At 66.2% G+C, this 19,339-nt stretch overlaps 3 protein-coding genes across 3 annotated transcripts; 2 read left to right on the top strand and 1 right to left on the bottom strand.

Annotated features, from left to right (window-relative positions):
• Positions 1-1,336: 1,336 nt before the first annotated feature.
• APBA3 (amyloid beta precursor protein binding family A member 3) lies at positions 1,337-7,380 on the bottom strand. The gene is given in 11 exon segments (XM_075723558.1): positions 1,337-1,429; positions 1,582-1,722; positions 2,541-2,660; positions 3,257-3,484; positions 3,695-3,874; positions 4,217-4,375; positions 4,953-5,039; positions 5,792-5,994; positions 5,997-6,048; positions 6,051-6,140; positions 6,142-7,380. Coding segments are annotated over 11 exon segments (2,571 nt in total). The 3' UTR covers positions 1,337-1,357.
• A 262-nt stretch (positions 7,381-7,642) lies between these two features.
• Positions 7,643-8,782, top strand: MRPL54 (mitochondrial ribosomal protein L54). Its single transcript, XM_075723809.1, has 3 exons — positions 7,643-7,718; positions 8,059-8,215; positions 8,527-8,782. Exons 1-3 carry the CDS (start codon positions 7,643-7,645, stop codon positions 8,657-8,659), a joined length of 366 nt encoding a protein of 121 aa, XP_075579924.1. The 3' UTR covers positions 8,660-8,782.
• Positions 8,783-10,810: 2,028 nt separating this feature from the next.
• Positions 10,811-16,342, top strand: LOC142595459 (mucosa-associated lymphoid tissue lymphoma translocation protein 1-like). The gene is given in 17 exon segments (XM_075723770.1): positions 10,811-10,947; positions 11,170-11,336; positions 11,909-12,039; positions 12,150-12,303; positions 12,626-12,735; positions 12,737-12,829; positions 12,910-13,006; positions 13,155-13,202; positions 13,298-13,333; positions 13,601-13,804; positions 13,947-14,124; positions 14,417-14,491; positions 14,964-15,091; positions 15,168-15,314; positions 15,579-15,736; positions 15,842-15,976; positions 16,088-16,342. Coding segments are annotated over 17 exon segments (2,253 nt in total).
• Positions 16,343-19,339: the final 2,997 nt, after the last annotated feature.

Here is a 19,339-nt window from a genome sequence, read left to right as displayed (position 1 = left end):
CAGCACCGCTGGCCTCTGCCCCCCGGGCAGCCGGGCCCCTTGGGCCAGCCCTGCCGCAGCCCCACGCCACCGGGTCCACGTGACAGTGCAGGTAGTGCCACGCAGCACCCCACGGCCAGGCTGGGTTGGGCCTAATCCTGCTGTACCCCTCACCACCCAGCATTGCCAAGTGCCTCCTTCCCCCTTTTGGCCACGGCCTCTGCTGCTGGAATAAAAGGGATGTTTTGATCGGGAGGGGCTGATCCCACGCGTGCTGGCTGGCAGCGCACACCCAGGCAGCAGCGTGGCCTTGCTGGGACGTGGGCACCCCTGCAGCCGGACACCTGCCTGCCCCAAGAGGCAGCAGTGTGGGAATCATGCTTGGGTTGTGCCAAAGCCTGGCACCGCAGCAGGCTCAGGGTGCATGCCCCAGCGGTCCTGAAATGCGGCCTCCCACGTTCCCCAAAACTTTTATTTTCTACATCAACCAAGCACACAGGCAAAGTCAGGTTAGTGCTGCCTTGGCTGTAGGGGCCCAGAGACCCACTCATGAAAAGACACATCACCAGGGGCTGGTCCTTGGGGCTCATGAGCCCAAGCTGCCGGGGATGTGGGACCGGGCAGTGCCGTGTTCCCTGTCGCTGCACCGAGGGACAGCCCCAAGGGCTGTGACCCAGGGGCCAGGCTGTGTGTGCAGAGCAGTTAAAGGCAGCACCAGGGAAAAGCAGAGGTAGTTTCCCAGCTCGGTGCAACAGGTCTAACAGGGAGTTCGTCTGCACCCTTGACAGGCCCCTAGCAAAGCCAGGGAGGAGGAGCGGGTGCTGCTGCCCTTAAGGCTGAGTCTGGGAGCTGCCAGCTCTCCCTTGGGTACCAGTGCGCACCCACACACTGCTGTGCAGGGTCAGCGCTGCTCTGGGGCCATGCTAGGGCGAGCCCCGGAGCTGTGCTTCCAGCACCATCCCCACATGGGGAAAGGCACCATTGGTGAGTGTAAAAGCACTATCTGTGGTGACTGGATGGGGTGACCTTTCACGTGGGGTCCCCTCTCCTCCTGCCAGCACCAGGCCAAGGCGAGGGACCCTGTGAAGCAGCAGGACAGGCACCGTGCAGGCACTGTGAGGCAGGGAGGGGTGAATGGAGGGGGAGGAGGTGCCCAAACCGTGGCACCGTGGGCCCTGGCACTGCTCAGCTGGGTATCAGGCCCCCACAGTCTCCCACTGTGTCCTGAGTAAAACTTCGGAAGAGGCCCTGCTAGGGAGCAGAGGACTCCGATGAGGGCGCTGGGGCAGGAGGCAGTGCCTGCTCTGCCCTCGCAGCCCCGGGCTCGCTCCTGCCTGGCCCCAGGCACATGCAGCGACAGCCGGGCACGGCCAGCGGCTCAGAGGAAGACAGGCTGCTCCTGCCCAGTCAGCAAGCGGTATGTGGAGGCCGGCATGGTCTTGATGTGGACCTAGGTGGAGACACGCAAATCAGCTGGGAGACACCAAACCCCAGGCTGGAGGGTGCTGGGGTAAAACCCTGAGCCCAGCCTGCTGTGCGTGCAGCCGCAGCTGCCCCGTGGCACAGGGGCCCTGGCCATCACCCAGCCCAGGAACAGCTCACCTCGCTGACTGCCTGCGTGAGGATCTGGATGATCTTCTCGTGGGGCGTTGCCACCACGCTCTGCCCATTGATCTCGATGATGCGGTGTCCCACACGAATGCCACCTCTCTCTGCGATGCCCCCACGCATCAGGCTGCAGATCTGGGGAGCAGGGAGCGCTGGTAAGATCAGAGCTGTGCCCACAGCCCAGGGCTACGTGCAACCTCACCCCAAACCCTCTCATCTGTGGCAAGAAGTCTGGACTTGGGCGCTGTCTCCTCCAGCCTGTGGGCATGCAGCGAGGGCAGGGATGTCCCTTTGCATTGCTGCCACTGGAGCAATGTGCTGAGGGCAAGGGCAGCCTGCAGGCTTTTGCTCCCCTGGCAGACAGAGAGCTCAGCTCCCCCCATCCACCCATCAATCCCTCATGCTCCCATCAAGCCTGGGCTGCAGAGCCAGAGCTTCTCCCTGGGGTGACGGCTCCTGTGCACCTGTGGGGTAACCACATCCCCAATACTATTTGGAGCATCGGTTGGTGCGCAATGCAGCCGTGCCACCCCCTCCACTGCCCACCCACCCCATCAACTCCTACTGGTCCTGGAAATGCTCCTCTCTGCCTTTTCAACGCAGCCACTGTGGAGCCCAGAGCAGGGAGTGGCTGGGGCACTGGGGACAGCAACAAATGTCACTAAGGTCATGACAAGAAAGCCGGGAAGAAACCAGCACCCTCAAAGCAAACAGCTAAGGAGCACCAGGGAGATGGATCCAACCACCGGTGCTGCAGGAAAGCTACCAAGAGCCTTTTGCTGTGGCACAGCAGAGCCCTGTAAAACCTCAGCCCTGGCAGGCACAAGCAGCGCTGGAGCTATGCGCTTGTCCACGCGGACACAGCCAGAACCGTGTGTCCCTCTGCCAGACGGGCGGCTGAAGCCCTTGGCTGACCCCGGCCTGGCCCATCTCCTGTCCCCATGGGCACTCACCACGCCGTTCTCAACACAGAAGCCCAGCTGGTACTTGGAGTCGGGGCGCCGGATGACAGCCGTGGTGACAGGAGAACAGTGCACAATGTTCAGTGTCACCTCTGTCTGGTGCTTCAGCTCCTGGAAGATGGGATGGGGCTTTGTCAGACTTTGGAGAGCTACTCGGCATGGCTGAGAGGGGCAATGCAGCCATGTTGCTCATGGGACGGCTGAGGATTAGCAACCTGTTTTCAATGGGGAAACAGAGGCACACACAGGGATACTGCCATGCTCAAATTCGGAGAGACTTATAAATCCAGTCCAAGACGTCCCACTCTGCCCCTGAGGGCACACTGTCCTTGCTTTCATCTCCCTCCTGCCCAGGAGGTAGATGCAACAGGTTCCCTCCAGGACAGGTGCCTGCCTCCTCACCCACCCTCCTCCTTGGGCAGAGCCCTGCCCACACCCTGCCGCAGCAAGTTTAGTCCCCAGCTTTGTCCCTGCCTTGTCACATCCCTTCCTCCCAAGGACCAAGAGCAGGGACTGTCGCAGCCCACAGGACAGGTATGGCCCCCCACACTCCTGCCCCCACAGCCTCCTATTGCCCATTCACCCCCGAGCTGGGAGCATCGGGGGGGGACCCTGGCATTACAGACACTCCCGACACACTCAGGCCGGTCCTGTCTCTGCCAGCACTCGCCCTCCTGCCCGGGTGGAGGCAGGAGGCCACTGCGGGCGCAGCCCCGGCTCACCCGGATGATGCCCTGGCAGGTGGCGAGGGGCAGCCCCACCAGGCTCGTCCCGTTGACCGACATGAGGCGGTCCCCGATGCTCAGCTCGCCCGACCTCTCCGCGGGGCCCCCGTGCATCAGGTTGGCGATGACCACTGTGGGCAGGATGGAGCCCCAGCCTGACTCCACGATGGCGATGCCCAGGATCTCCCCCTTCTGCTTCCGAATGCAAACCTGGGGAGCGGGGCACAGATGGGTTACGGCCACCAGAGTCAAGGGGCACGTGTCCCAGCCCCAGCACAGCTGTCCTGGGCTCACAGCCAGCTGGGATGGGGCCTGGTTTTGTAGGGAGCACCTCAGCTGCTCAGGGAGCCATGGAGGGGATGACACAGAGGTGCCAGCGGGTACCCCACACTGTCCCCACACCTCCAAAGCAGTTCTTACGTCCTTGCAGTTCTCCTGCCGGGAGAAGTGGGTCAGCTCCGCATTGTATTGCTCCTGGTCCTCGAGGGCACGGCTGTACTGGCGAGGGCTCAGCTCGCTCGGGTCGATGCTGTTGGCCTCCAGGAAGCGCTGGTAGGCCACGCCAAATGCCTGCCCGATAGCCTGAGCGATGATCTGGGCCTGGAGAAAGAGAGGGGTTGTTCGTGCCCATGGCCAACGGTCTCATGGCCAAACTGGAGCCAACGGCTGCCAGCGCCCTGTGCCCAGCACAGACGCTGTGCCCTGGGAGCTCCAGGGCACCCTGGCTCCTTCCCTGCCTGAATGGGCCCCTTTACGGTGCCAGTCCCCCCCCTTTTCTTGCTGGGTGTGTCACAGAGGTGCTCAGGCTGGGCTCCTTCCCTCTCTATGTGCTTGTCGGGAGCCTCCAGCACAGAGACCCGGAGTACCCGGCCACTACAGCGGGACCGGGCCCAGGACCCCAATGCCATCCTGCCCTCCCGAGGGACTCGTGTGTTGCCTCACATCGGCCGAGTGGAAGACGTGGCAGATCATCTTGTAGAGCCGCTTTTCCTCCGCCACCTCCGACCGCTGAGGCAGTTTCCGGCGTGCCATGAGCACCACAAGGGAGCCAATGTCGGCAATGTAGGAGATGGTCTGGAGGGAATGGTCCATCATGGCCTCCTGGGAAGGGGGACACAGGCAGAGACGTTCAGCCCTCCCCAGCCCGACGGACCCTGTGGGCAGCCCGAGAGCCAGCCAGGCACCACCACAAGCAGGAAGGGTTTGGGTTCAAATGCCACTGTGCCAGGATGCAGCTCAAATGCCTGGCACACGCTGGGCAGAAGCCATGTCTATGCTAAAAAGTACAAACAGCTCCTTCAATCAAGGACTCATCTGTGTCTCTGGGTGCTGCCAGGGGACAAGAGAGCTTACTGTAAAGCAGAAGCTAATCCTGAGGCAAAGAGCTACAGAAGTTTCAAGCCTAGGTTCCCTGGAGCTTGGCCTGGGAACCCAGCAGCTCCCACGCGGCGCAGTTTGCATGAGAAGCCTCGTGCAGCCATGCAGAGAGCTGAGGGTCACGACACATCTGCGTGGGATGGCTGTGGAGTGACATGTCTCCTCCCAGACATGCGTTCTCACCCGTAGGCCATCCTTGGGCATGACCCCACTGGCGTGGGTGCAAAGCAGAGATCCCAAGGGCAAATGGGAAGGTTTCAGCAGTCCCAAACCCAGGCGGGTGCTCCTGTTCCCTGCTCACCTGTGTGTCAGCTGAGAGCACCTTGATCCTCTGTGTGGAGACAAAGAGATCCACCTCCGTCATGGGCTGGGACTCCCCCTCCGGTGCCTGCAGAACAAAGTGCCCAGGAGAGGTCACTGCTGCTGCCAGGACTCCTCTGGGTCCTGCCCCACAGCCGGAAGATCCCCCTGGGCAGGTCCTGAGCGCTGCCCCATGCCCACGAGGGGCTGGGCAGGCTGCAGCCATGCCCCCCTACCCTCCTGCACCTTGATCCTGTCCACCGCCTCCTGGGCCTGTGCCATGCGGACGCTGGTCGGGGGGTTCCTCTCTGAGACCAGCTGCGTGGAGCCCAGGTACTTTGCCCCAAAAATCACACCATCCAGCAGATCCTCTGGGTCACAAGGGCCTGGAACTGAGGCATCGGGAGGGACTAAGCAGGGGCTGGTCCTCCCCACTCTGAAAGCCAGGGGTACCAACTCCTACTGCCTGTTAGCTGCATTCCTACACATGGCAAAGCAGCTCGGTGCTTGGGAGACAGGCTCCCGGCATAACCAGGGCACCAACTCTGACCCCAGCTTCCCCCTTCTCTTGGGCACACCTTGGCATCCTTCTTCTCCCTTCCCAAGCCTGAGCAACCCCCTCCCTGATCCCTGAAGCACCCCATTAGCTCAGCAAAGGGTGACCTGGGATCAAATGAGCCACCTGGAGTCTGCAGCCACATTCCCACCCTGCATGGGCGCAGAGCCAGGTGCTCCCTCCCCAGCTGGGACCCGTGGGCACCCCCCATTCGGGGTCAGAACAGGAGGTGCAGGGTCAGGACTCCTGGGTGCTTTTGCTGCTTGAGCATTGATGCAACTCACCCTCTTTGAAGGCTGCGCAGGAAGACGGGGGTTCCCTGCTCTGCAAAGCAATGAGAGAGCAGGTGAGGCTCTGGCTGGGATCCCAGGGATTCAGCCTGCCTGCCCCACGGCCAGGCTGCCCCTGGAACACCAGGACAGAGAGGGCACAGCGTCCTGAGGCTGGGGGGGGACGCAGGGTCCTGGGGCTGGGGGGCTGTTTGGACCCACCAGCCTCTTCCCCGGGGCATGCATGGATCAGACAGCCATGCAAGTATCCCCCGCATTCAGGGAAGCAGGAGCCAAAGCCAGTACCGAGGGTCTTGTCTGGGCACCCCAGCAGCACGAGGCCCTGTAAAACCCGAGAAAAAGACACCCCTGGCTCTCCTCTACCCCCACCCAAAACCCCACGGGGGAGCAGAGCCCAGGGGCCTGTCCTGGCTTGCTGTCGCACCGCCGCAGCCCACGTGTGATGCACTCACGGTCACACTGCCTTGGGGTGGTTGCTCTGCCTCTGGGGCTGGAGCGGGAGGCAGGGCCACCCAGGCTGGCTCCGGGGAACCATCCCGATTGCCCTCGCAGGTGGAGTTGACCTCGGAGAGCCCCTCTCCATAATACCAGCCAGCAGAAGGTCTTTCCTCCGAGCTCTCTGGCCTCCCCAGCCCTTCAGTCTTCTCCACAGTGACCAGTTCCTCCTGAGCCTGCAGCACCTCCAGGTTGGTCCCGGCCAGGACGTCAGAGCGGGCCAAAGGCGTCTCAGCACTGGCCTCGGGCAGCCCCCCCTCGTAGCACAGGAGGCTCAGCAAGTCCTCCCGGTCAGCCTCGGCAAAGAGCAGGCCGTGGCAGGGCCGGGAGCAGGCCGAGTGCTGGGCGCAGCAGGGCCGCGTCTCCAGGCCCCGGCCCATGGCCACGTGCAGCGGGCAGGGCCGGCACTTGCCCTGGCACTCCCTGTAGCTCCGCCGGGCCTGCTCGCCTGCCAGAGGGGCTGTGCCGGCACTGGAGGAGGGCAGCGGGCCCCGCTCCGCGGTGGACGAGTGGTCGCCGAGGTTGGGGTCGAGGGTCTTGAGCTGGGCCAGCAGACCCTGGATCTCCGAGGGTTCGTCCTCTGCATCCTCGGCCCACTTGGCCCTGCCCGGGCAGGTGCTGGCCTCGGGGACCTCGTCCAGTTCCATACCCGTCGGGTCACCACTGCCAGGGGCTCGGGGGCATCCCGCGTCCCGAGGGGTGCTCCCGGCACTGGGTTTCCAGCCGGCGGAGCCCCGCAGCCCCGCGGTCACGGCCTCCTCTTCCATCTCTCTTCCCAAGTCCCGGCAAAGCTCAGTCTGTCCGCCCCCACCTCCTCTGAGGTCCGAGGCTGAGGCAGGCCCCGAGCTGGGCCCCAGACCCCTCCGCTGACCCTCGGGGACGGGCAGGTCCCGCCCGGAGCTGCAGCCAGGGTGCAGGGTGATGAAGGGGGGCCCCTCCGCCTGCCCGTCACCCACACGGGGCTCAGGGGCGCCAGGCGGCACGGCAGGCCCCTCCTCCGTGTCCATGGCCGGCGGCTCCGGGGCCTCGTCGCTGCCGAGATCCGGGGCGGAGGGCGCAGCCGCCTGGAAATCCATGCTGCTCTCCATGGCGCCGCCCCGGCCCGCAGCGCGGGGGGGGCTGCCCTGGGCGGGCAGAGAGGCCCGGGGGGCGGCGGGGGGCCCGGAGCCAACGCTGCCGGCGCCGGCTCTCCCCGCTGGCGGCCGGGGCCGAGCCGGGCCGTGCGGCCTCGCTCGCTGCCGGCGCCGGCCCGGGGAAGTCTCGGTCCCGCCGCCGCCGCCGCTTCCGGGCGCTGCCGCGCATGCGCGGCCCGGCCCCGCCCCTTCCCGCCGTGCCCCGCGCGCCGCAGCCATGGCGGCCCGGCTGCTGCTGCGGGCGGCGCGGGCGGCGCTGCCCGGCCCGGCCCGCGGCTACGCCAAGAAGCCGGGTGAGCCTCGTCCGGCGGCCCCGGCCCCGCCGGTGCCCCGGGCCCCTCGGCCCCGTGTCGCGGCCCCATCTGGCGCCCCCATCTGGCGCCCCCGGCCTTGTCCCCGCGCCCCCCGGGCCCTCCCCAGGGGCAGCCATGTCCCCCCCGCCCGGCGCCTCGCCCCGTGTCCCTCGCCCCCCGCCCTGCCAGCCCCGGCCCCCGCCCCAGCTCCCTTCCGAGCCCCCGCCCTCGGGCCCGGCCCCGGCGCTGCTGCGCCCCGCGGCGGCCGCGTCCCCGTCCCCCTGCCTGCATCCTGCCCCCCGTCACATCCCCCGTCCTCACCGTGCCCTTGTCCCCGCAGCGATGAAGTCCAAGGGCAAGAACGTGCCGAAGGAGGCGCTGAAGGGGCCGGAGGTGTGCACGGACCCCGTCATGCTCACCACCTACGCCATGGGGGTCAATTACTTCAAGGACGGCCCGGAGGTGGCCCTGAAGCCCGACTCCGAGTACCCCGACTGGTAGGTGGTGCCCAGCTCCCCTTGCTGTGTGCAGAAGGGGGGTCCCTCCTGGGGTGCCCGTCCCTACAGAGGTGCCATCCCAGCAGCACAGATGAGTGTAGGAGAGGCAGGGATCTGTTTTGGGAGGAGGAAGACTGCCGCTCTGCAGCCCAGAGACCTTCCCTGAGGGCCAGGAGAGGAGAGCAGGCTGCACTGTGGATGTGGTGTGTGAGGGATCCACACGTCCTGCTCACACACTTCCATCGCTCCATCCCGTGCGTGTGCCTTTGCCCTCCCTGCCGCAGCCTCGCATCCTCTGCATTTGCCCCCAGGCTCTTTAAGATCCACCTCGGACCCCCCAAGAAGCTGGAGGAGCTGGACCCCGACTCAATCCAGTATTGGAGGCGCCTGCGGAAGTACAACACGTGGCAGCGCAACAGGCTGAAGAAGGGCAAGAAGCTGTAGGCGCTGCAGAGCTCGGTGTGCGGGGGCCACCCTGAGTGCCAGCGCGAGTGGCGCTGCGACTGGCTCCCACTTTTGGTCTCTTCTTCTTGCTATAAACGAGTAATAAATCTCTGGTGCGGCTGATACCTGTTACAGAGGCTGTGGCAAACCCAGGCCCTCCGCAGGCTCGGTGCTGTGGTGAGGGGCTGAGGCAACACAGGCCACAGGTTCTCAGTGTATTTGCTGAAACAGAAGCTCAGTTTTTTGCTCTAGAGGGAGCCTACACCACCAAATGGGTCCTGCTCTGTCACAGTCTGTACTGCAACAGCTGGGGCTTAAGGGCCCGGCGGAGGGGGTGTGTACTGGATTTGGGGTGGGGAATGACTCCGCTGGCATCGCTGTGTCCCCTGGGGGTGCTGGGGCTGAGCAGCCTGTGCTCCCCGGGGGCGGGAGGTTGGGGGCCAGGCTCTGGCAGCACTGCGGGGGCAGCGGGCGAGGTGAGGGGGGTCACGGCGGCCCCTCGCAACACCACCCCCGCGCCGCGCTGCACTCTCGCTTCCCCCTCCAGCGGTGGGGGAGCAGCGGCTGCTGGGACACCGGGGTCCCGGCTTGGCTGGGCTGTGTGGTGGAGGCAGGGTCTTCCCTTTACTGCCCCATCCTTGTGTGTCCTTGGCCGGCTCCAGCCCAAGAGAGCCCAGCAGCTTCCCCTGGGCCTCGGTGCTGCCCATGCGTTGGGCTCCCCTGGCTGAGAGGTGCCCCTGTCCCCTTGGTTCGTCTCTGTCCCAGACTCGCTGCCCTGCAGCTCCTGCCTGGCCTTGAGTTGGGCTACGGGGACAGAGCAGTCGCCCGCGAGGTCCTCCCGCAGCGAGGAAGGGGCGATGGAGCCACCGCCCGACCCAGCAGCATCCCCAGTGCCCCGTGCCCGGAGGCAGGGGCTGGGGCGGGTGACCGTGCCCAGCTCCTCTGGGGGGGCTGCGGGGCGGACGGGTTGGCAGCTGCAGCGCCCGCGCGCCGCGGCACAGGAAGCGGTGGAGGAAAGCAGAAGTGCCATGCTGCAGCGCGGGGGGGGCTGGGAGAGATTTTGGGTTGAACCCTCATTTCCTCTGCGTGGGGCTCAGTGCGCACCCTCGGAGCTGACAGGGCTCAGGCCGGGCTGTATCTAGCGGTGAGTGCCCGTCCCTGCCGTGCTTGTCCTGCAGCTTGTCCTCCCCTCGCCGCCCCCCAGCGCATCCACCCCCCCAAATCCAGCAGCAGGTGAGCAGAGGCGGCACCTGAGTCCCTTCCCTCCATCTTGGGCCCTCCCTGCTCGGGTGAGTGTCACCCAGCCGCTGTGGACGGCTTGGTCCTGGGAAGAAGTGCCCATCCGGGGTGGGTCCGTGGGGAGGGACCCAGGGGGAGGAGGAGGGAGCCCGTCCCTGGGTGCTGCCCCCATCCAGGGTGATTCATGCCACGCTCCCCTCGCTGCTGAAGTCTTTGCCGGGGTCAAGGGGAGCTGAGGCAGGTCCCAGCCCCAGGGCCCCCATGTCTCCTCCCCTAACCCCTCTCCAGGCTCCTTGTGGTGGCCCAGCAGGGCTCATGGTGGCTCCAGAGCCACCACCCAGGGGCCTGGTGATGGCGAGGGGGCTGCTGCCAACCCACTGAGGTCTCTGCCAGAAGGAGAGGGGTCCCCGGGCTCAGCCCTCTGATGGGCCCAGTTCTCTGTGTCCCCCAAAGGGACAGGGAAGGTGACAGGGGATATGCCCTCTTTCCAGTTCCTTGGACCCTATCCCATGCAGGTCCCTGTCCTGGGGCTGGGCTAACGTGGCCCTGGCTCCTCGCCCAAGGCTGGGGATTGAGCAGGGTCCCCTGTGCCACTGTCAAGGCTCTTGTCCTCTGGGCTTGGAGGGGAAACTTGTGCCATTCCTGGCTGGCTGCCGGCGGCCGGATCCAGCAGCACTGCCTGGCCAGCTCCCAGCACCTCCCCGGGGAGGCCAAAACTCTCCCAGGCTCCTGCGGGGAGGTGACCCAATGCCGGCGGGCTCGTGCTGGTGCTCTCCCTCCCGAGCCACCCTGTGCCCAGCTGGAGCAGCGCACGGTGGTGTCCGGCGGGGTGCAGGCGCCTGCCACCCTGTCACCCGCTGATGGCTCGTCCCCTCTGCGTCCCCAAGCAGGCGGCGGCCAGGCTGGGACAGGATGGGGGACTGGAGCATGCCCATCGGCTCGCTGGGTGAGGAGGTGGTGGCCCGGCTCTGTGAGCTCCTGGATAATGCCGGCCGGGGCTGGCGCAAGCTGGCTGAGGTGGCCGGGGCAGAGAAGCGCTTCAAGTGCAGGTAGGAGTGAGGGGGCATCTCTGGGGGTCTATCCCCCACTGGGTGACAAAACACACGTGGGCACAGTCCTGACATGGGCTGAGTGAGGGGTGTGCAGGTCCCCTGGCCACGCCATCGTGGCCGCAGCCTGGGGTGGGGGCACTGCTGAGTCCCCCGGCGGGGGTCCCCATCCTCCTGGGCGGGAGGTGGGCTACGGTGCTGAGCGCCGTGCGCACCTTGCAGCACGGAGGAGCTGGAGATGTGCTCGCTGAAGGTGCTGGAGCCCCGTGGCAGCCCCACGCAGTGCCTCCTGCAGCTCCTGGCCGAGCGTGACTGCACCCTCAAGTACCTGCTGGGCTGCCTGGAGAGGATGGGGCACACGCAGGCCTGCCAGGTCCTCAGCAGTGCCGGTAGGGACAGACAGCGGGGTCCCATGGGGCCTGGAGAGGGGCACCGGGGGACAGAGGCTCAGCAGAAGGAAAGCAGGGGAAGATGAGGAGCAGCTTTTCCTGCTAGTGGTCTTGCTCTGGGTAGCGGGGCCCTGGGTGGGGTGGGGTGGGGTGGATGCCGTATGGTGAGATAGGATGGGAGGGCGGGCAATGGGATGTGGTGGGACAGGCTGCGATGGGACCAGATGGGATGGGAGGGACAGGATTGGACAGGTTGTGATGGCACAAGAAGGGATGGGATGGAACAGGGTGGAGTGGGATGAGCCAAGATGGGCTGGGATGGAGCAGAGTGGGGTGGGATAGGGTGGAACAGGATGAGATGGGGTGCGGTGGGTGGGATGGCACTGGATGGGACAAGGTAGAATGAGACGGTTGGGACAGGACAGAGGGGTGGGATGGGATGGGAGAGGACAGGCTGTTGTGGGCAAGGCGGGACAAGGTATGGTGGGACAGGACAGGATGGGACTGGATGTGATGGGATGGTGCAGGACAGGGGTCTCAGCCAGCCCAGGCTGGTCTCTCCTCTCCCACAGTCCAGGACATGATCCGCATCACGGTGCAGCCAGAGTCACAGGTGGTGGCAGAGGGGACGCGGGTGTCCCTGACCTGCTGGGCGACCGGCCCGCCGGGGCTCGTGTACCAGTGGTTCTGCGGGAAGCGGGAGGTGAGGTCCCCGTGCCACACTGAGCAGGGCCCCTGGGCCCCATCCATGGCCAGAACGCCTGGGTGGGTGGGAGGGAGCCCCCGACTCCTTGGCCCCCTCCTGTCTCGTAGGTGCCTGGAGCCACGGCCCCAGAGCTGGTGATTGACACGGCTGCCCCGCCGGGCCAGCCCGAGTGGTACATCTGCCGGGTGAACTGTGGGGCCGCCTTTGCCTTCTCCAGGTGGGCCCACGTCCAGGTGGAGAAGAGCAGCAGCCCCAGCTCAGGTGGGCCCCAAGATCTGCATCCCCAGGCTGGCACCCATGAGGCACTGCTTGTCCTGTCGGGACCAGGGTGGCTCCCGTAGGGCGTCGCTCACCCCATCGGGAGTGGGGTGGCTCCCGCGGGGCGTCGCGTGCCGCGTCGCGCCCTGGCTCAGTCGCGAGGGCCTCTGGGCTTGCTGGGGTGACGGTGCCCACAGGGGAGCTGAATGCCCTGTGTCCTCCTTGTGCCCGCTGGCTCATGCCACCCGTGGGTGCCAGGGCCTGCAGGTCAGGGACCTGGGGCCTGGAGGCAGCTCGGCGGAGCCCTGCCGTGGCCACGTGCCAGATTTTCCGCCCCATCCCCTCCCCAGCCAGCGGTTACTGCCCGACCATGGCAGGGCTGCAGATCCTGCTGCAGCCACGGCCGTGCCGCCTGGCCGAGGGGGACACGCTGGCGCTGGAGTGCAGAGCCATTGGCAACCCCCCGCCCCAGTACCAGTGGTTCAGGAACCGGCGCCCCGTGGAGGGCGCGCAGGCGTCTCGGCTCCAGGTATGGCGGGACCCCGGGTGTGACGCGGCGCGGCACGGCACGGCACAGCACGCCAACTGCCCACGCCGTCCTGCCGGCAGGTGAAGCTGGTGACAACAGCTGAGCGGGGCAGCTACTCCTGCCGCGTGTTCAACCTCTTCCATGAGGTGTGGAGCCGGGAAGTGGACGTGGAGATTGGTGAGGGCCCCGGACAAACCTCCATGGCCCCCCACCACACAGGGGGTGTCCTTGCTCTGCTCCCCCATAAAGCCCTCCTATGGCTGCCCCACGGTTTTGGGGGGCTCCAGCCGCACACGGGGCTCCCTAACTCCCCCCTTTGCTGCAGGCCCGCGGCTCTTCGCCTCCGGAGGCTCCTGGCAGGAGGGGGATGGAGGTAGGTGGGGACAGAGCGGGCAGGGTCCCCACTGCTCTGCCCACTGCACACCGCAGGCACCATGGGGCCGTGGCACAACATTTCTCTCTTTCCAGGCTCCCCGGAGCGCAGCAGCCCTGTCCAGCTGTACGGTAAGAGCCTGACCAGAGGGGTTGGTGGCCCTGTGGGGCTGTGACTGTCACCAGTGTCACCCCATGAGACTCCCCTCGGCCAGGGGTGCTTTGGGTGCAGCAAGCCGGGGAGAGCAGAGCAGTGAGGCAGGGACACCACGGGGCACCCCGGTAGCTGGGGACAGTGACACCAGCCACAACCGGGTGTCACCTCTGTGGGCTGAAGGTAGCAGGGACAGCAGGAGTGTCCTGCTCCATCCCCAGTGCCTCCCTCTTCTGTCCCGGCAGCCACGGACAAAGTGGCCCTGCTGATCGGCAACATGCACTACCTGCACCACAAGCAGCTGAAGGCGCCCATGGTGGATGTGCACGCCCTCAGCGCCCTCCTCCGCCAGCTCGACTTCAAGGTGGTCTCGCTGCTGGACCTGTGCAAGGCTGAGATGCAGATGGCTGTCAACGAGTTCCTCCTCCTCCTCGACAAGGGCGTCTATGGTGCGGTGGCACCCACTGGGGTGGCTCCAGCCAGGGGGAAACCGGGTGGTTTTGTGCTGGTTGGGGTCTCGGGGGGCAGCTGGGCAAGAAGTGGGCACCGGCAGGTCAAGGAATGTCACCCACTCTCTGCCCCTCCCGGCAGGTTTGCTCTACTACGCCGGGCACGGCTATGAAAATTTTGGCAACAGCTTCATGGTGCCCATCGATGCGCCCAGCTCCTACACCTCAGCCCACTGCCTGTGTGTGCAGCGGGTGCTGCGGAGCATGCAGCAGCGCCGCACCGGCCTCAACATCTTCCTGCTCGACATGTGCCGCAAGAGGTGACCCAGCCCCGGCCACCAGCCTGGGGACAAGCTGCCAGGACGTCCCAGCATGGGGGTGTCCCTGGGCGCTGGTTCCCTGGGGGAGCAGAACGGGGCATCCCCGGGGTCCCATCCAAACCCGTTGGCTTTGTCTGGGTGCCCCAAAGCATCAGTGCCCCAGCTGAGCTGTCAAACGCCACGATGGGTGGGCAGAAGGGCACAGGGCAGCCCCCAGGGTCTGGGGTGTCTTGGGGTGGGTTTTGGGGGGGGCAGCAGGTCCTGGCTCTGCCCAGCAACACTTCTCTCGCAGGAACCTCAACGATGACGTCATCCCGCAGGTCGGGGCGCTGCAGGTGACGGCCAACATCGTCTTCGGCTACGCCACGTGAGTCCCCTCCCCGCCACCCCCAAGCACAGGCGGTGGGGCTGAGTGTCCCTCCCTGGCTCAGAGCAGGGCCAGGGCTCAGCCCCGTTTGCACCCGCATCCTTCCCCCGCCGTGTATCAGCAGCGTTGCTCCCTCCGGTCAGTGCTGGCGGTGGTGGGTGAGCGGCAGCCTCCAGTCCCTTACAGGGCAGGGAGATGCCCATGGCGCTGCTTGGCTTTGGGCAGCACCTGAGGGGATTAAGCCCGGAGGCTCCTCCAGAGCACAGGGATTTGAGCTGATGATGCTTTAAGCATCCAAGATCCAGCTGTGGCTCCCACCTCTCCCCAGCACAGTGGCCAGATGGGTCAATGGGAGCAGGTAGAGCCATGGGCGCCCGGCTCTGGCTTCGGCAGGGCTGTCGCCCTGGTGGGGGCTAGTTCCTGGGGAGCGACAGAGCCCATGACGGAGCCGCCCACTGCCTGGTCCCTGCAGGTGCGCGGATGCCGAAGCCTACGAGCTGAGCCAGGGTGAGCTCTCCAATGGTGTCTTTGTCACCTTCCTCAAGCGCTGGCTGCTCGAGGACGAGAAGATCACGGTGCTGCTGGACAAGGTGGCCGAGGGTGAGTGGGGAGCGGTGGGGGACAGCTGGGGACAACCCCCCCGGCAGCCCCCGCCGACCCCCTGTGCCCCCCACAGACATGGGCACACTGGAGATCACACGGGGCCGGCAGGCGCTGGAGCTCCGCAGCAACCTCTCAGAGAGACGAGCTCTGACAGACCCCATCTGCCCTCCGGGCCAGGACGAGTCCTCCGCCAGGAACCTGCAGTGGGCCAAGGCTCACGGTGAGAGTCGTGGCCACCCCGTCCAGAGCTGGCACCCGGCGGGAGTACAGTGCTGAGGCGCAGGGAGAGGCAGTGGGCAGCACCTGCTGGGTTTCTCCCACCCTGAAGGAGAGAAACCGCAGGCACAGAGCCCCCAGCCCAGTGGCAGGAGCACCATGCCGGTGTCCCTGCTCTGGGGTCACCCCAGCAGTCACCTCACCTGCGGGTGCAGCTCCAGCCCCGAGCACCTGCAGGTCCCGGTCCCATGCTCGCTGTCCCCCCCAGTCCTGCCAGAGAGCCGGCACCTCCACTTCGACTGTGGTGTCACCGTCCAGCTGGGCTTCGCTGCTGAGTTCTCCAACATCATGATCATCTACACCCGTGTGGTGGCCACCCCCGAGGACATCGCCAAGTGTGAGGCCAAGCTCACCGACATACCCGAGGTGGGGACGGGTCGCTGGAGCCCTTGCTGGGGCAATGCTGGGGAATAGGGGGTGGGACCCATGGGACCCGTGGTGGTTTCCCTGGCTGGATGCCATCCATGGCAGGAGCTGGATGTGGACCTCAAGTGCACCAACAAGGAGAGCCCGGAGGAGGTGGGCAGCCCGCTAGCGCCCACCTGGAGCCTCGGCTGCCCTTCCTGCTGCCTCTACAGCCGGCTCTGCGGCTTGCAGAAACTGCGGGTAAGAGCCTCACCGGACGGGGGGCTGGTGCCAGGAGTACAGCATGGCCGCGGCTGTGGCGCAGGATGGGTGCCCACGCTGCTCGTACCCACGCTGCTGGTACCCCCGCAGCAGGAGCTGGTGTTCACCGTCTGCCTGCAGTACCGCTACCGCGGCATGGACGACTTCGTGGAGGAGAGGCGGACGGTGAGCGTGGGGAAGCCGCTCATTGCCAAGCTCAACCTGCGGCTGGCGGCCGCCCCCTCGCCGCCCAGCAGCCCTCTCTCCGCCTCCCCCCCCGGGAGCTGGGGGGCGGCAGGGAGCTCTTGGGTCAACACCCCTGAGGAGAACCTGAGCCCCGAGGTCCCCGGCTTCCACGCCCTGTAGAGGGACAGCACGGTCCCCCCTTGTCACCGCGGTCCCCTGGGGCCACGTCTGTCCTGCTGGGGGTGGGGGGCTGGAGGGGACGGAGGTGCCATGCGTGGAGGTGGGCACCAGGAGGGGGTGAGCCCCATCCTGGCCTGTCCCAGGGGATGCGGGGCTCGCTGGGCGGCACGGCTGGGACCCCTGGCACAGGGGACTGCAGCTCGGTGCTGTCCCATGCACACAGCACTGCCAGCCCCACATCCCCTGGCATGGCAGTGCCAGCCCCATATGCCGGGACAGTGCCACCGCTATGTGCCAGGACACTGCCAGCCCCATGTCCCTGGGCAGTGCCAGCCCCATGTCCCTGGGCAGTGCCAGCCCCATGTCTCCTGGCACGGCAGTGCCAGCCCCATATCCCAAGTCAGTGCCAGCCCCACATGCCAGAAAACCGCCTGGCAGCCTGGGGGCAGAGTGCCCAGACCCCACGGCTCAGCTGGCACGAGGCGTCGTGCCAGGGCAGGGCTGGGCTCGTTCAGGCCTAGGAGAAATAGAGAGAAATAAGCAGATTAGGGGGCAGATCCCACGGGAGGGGATTAGAGGGGGTGGGAGCAGGAGGGCTCCTGCTCTGCCGCGAGGGGCTGGGAGAACCCCCCGGTGTCCCCAGCGCTCCCAGTAGCACCCAGTCCTCCCAGTACAACCCCAGGCGCAGAGCTGTGCTGGCCCCGTCTGGGCAGTGAGTGATTTCAGGACAGGATTGCGATCTAGGGGCGGAAAAAAAATGCCTTTTGGCTTGGATTTTTCCCAAACGTGGCCTCACGTGCTGGGCGCTGCAAATCGTGCGGGGCGTGCTCCAGCGGGTCTCGACCAGGGAAAGCACCAATAAAGAAGAAAGGGCAGGGGCTTGGCGCTCCTATGCCTTTTCTGCATTTAAATGGCATTTTTTGGGGACAGAAATATCGCCTATTTCTGCACTAAGCGCAGGGGCACCGGGGCGCCCGTGGGAGGGAAGGGGTGACCGACCCCTCCCGCGAGGGTCCCCCGACATCCCCCACCACGATGCCCTGGGGTGCGCCAGTGCTACCCCATGCCAATTAGCTCATTTAAATAATTCGCATACCCCCCCAACCCCTGTGACCCGGGGAGACGCATCCTCATCCCAGGGCCTCTCTGCGCCCTCGCTTTCGGCCGGCGGTTGCAAGACTGGGGGGGGCACCCTCGCCCCAATTAGGCTCCGATCAACTGGGCTGGGGGTGCCGAGCCTCCCGCTCCCCGCGCCAGCCAGCTTTTGTTGGCGCTCGGGAGGCCGAGGGGTGCCCCGGGCTGGCGCCAGCCTCGGCAATTATGTCATGTGAAAAGCGCAGCCCCCATTGAGCGCGTCCCTTCCCCCGGATCAAACCCCATTACTTCCGCGGCCCTTGCTTCATTATCTCCCCGCCGGAGCAGCCTCGGCCGGGCTGCTTCGCCTGGGCCCCGGCCCATTAACCGGGCTGGGGAGCCGGGGAGCATCGATTATGGATTTAATGGGTTGTTAAAGGTTTAATTGTCACTAACAAAGCAGACGAGCAGCAGCAGCCGGGGGACGGGGGACAAGAAGGGTCTCACTGGGGTCAGTGCCTCGCCTGGCCCGGTGGCATCCCGGCTGGTCCCGCCTGACCCGGGGGCTATGGGGACGTCGGGGTCCGGCCCTGGGGCTGTCGGATTGGGGTGAGACCCCCCGGGGTGCGGGGGCTACGGCCAGGGCTGCTGGAGCTGAGCGGGGTCTGGCCCACGCAGGGACATGGGGACACGGTGGGGATAGGGGTGTCCCAGCAAAGCCTCAGTTTGTGGCTGTCATCGGGTCCGTAGTGGGAAGATTTCTGGGGGAAACATCTCATTTTGGTGGGGGGAAGGTCTGCGCTCGCCTCGCTTCCCCAGGGACCCGGGGCACCCCAGGGACCCCGGGCACCCCAGGGACCTGGGACACCCCAGGACACCTCAGGGACGAGGGCGCCCGCTCGGCCAGGGCCAAGCCCCTGTCTCTCGCTTTCCCGGCTGTGCTTCAGCACCTCAAAGCCACCATGGGCTCAGCCATCTCTGCTGGGGCTGTGCTGGCCCTTGCCACCACTGTGAGGGTGCCGGTGACGCTGGCTGCGCCCCAAACCCCAGCAGGCGGGTAGCAGGGTCCCCCCTGGGGCTGCAGAGCCGCACCGGGGACCCCCAGGGACGTGGCACCTTGCCACCCGGCTTCCACCTGGCAGGAACCGCCGGCAAAGGATAATGAGCCTTGGCGCAGCCCGCCGTCCCCTGCTGACCCCAGGGCTCCCGGCCAGCCCCCTCCTCTCGCCAGCCCTCGGGGGTCCCACTGCTGCCCACCCTCCCGCTGGCACAATTACGGCAGCTTTGTGCCGCCAACATGTGGCCGGGCGGGCGCTGCCGGGAAGCAATTAGGGCAGGTGGGCGGCAGGCGCAGCCCCCGAGGGATGGCCGATGGATGCCCCTTGACAGGCCGCCGAGGAGGTGGCGGGGCACAAAGCCGGTGCCAGCCCGCAGCCAGGGCCAGGCAGGGTCACCCATGCCCGGATCCGGCCCCAGCCCCGCACGCAACAGCCCAAGGGAGCGGGGCGGGAGGAGCCCGGGGACCACGCTCCCACATTGCCCCAGAGAGCTCCTTCCTGGCAGAGGCTCTGCAGCCCCAGCACGCTAACGAGCGGCACCACTAACGAGCAGCACGGCGGGCAGGGCCCCCGGCAGCGCCTGACTCCAGCACGCGGCAGCTGTTCAGCTTATGTCTTTACTCACGATACAACCGTCTTGTCCGTGCCGGCGCATCTACCGGCGCGACCAGCGTCACACCCCGATGTGGCTAAAACATCCCCCCCCAAGTACTCCCTATGAAACTAGAGCTCTTCTGTTCAGTTTTGTTTAAATCTGCAGCATTAAAAAAAAAAAAAAAATTAATAATACTGGGAAGGGGAAGGGGTGTGGGGAAAGGAGGTGTCCGACCGGGGGCGGTGGGTGGCCTGGTGGCATGGCGAGATG

This window comes from Pelecanus crispus, chromosome 20, assembly GCF_030463565.1.
Source record: "Pelecanus crispus isolate bPelCri1 chromosome 20, bPelCri1.pri, whole genome shotgun sequence".
Classification (NCBI taxonomy): Eukaryota; Metazoa; Chordata; class Aves; order Pelecaniformes; family Pelecanidae; genus Pelecanus; species Pelecanus crispus.
This window is presented reverse-complemented; position numbering and strand designations above follow the sequence as displayed.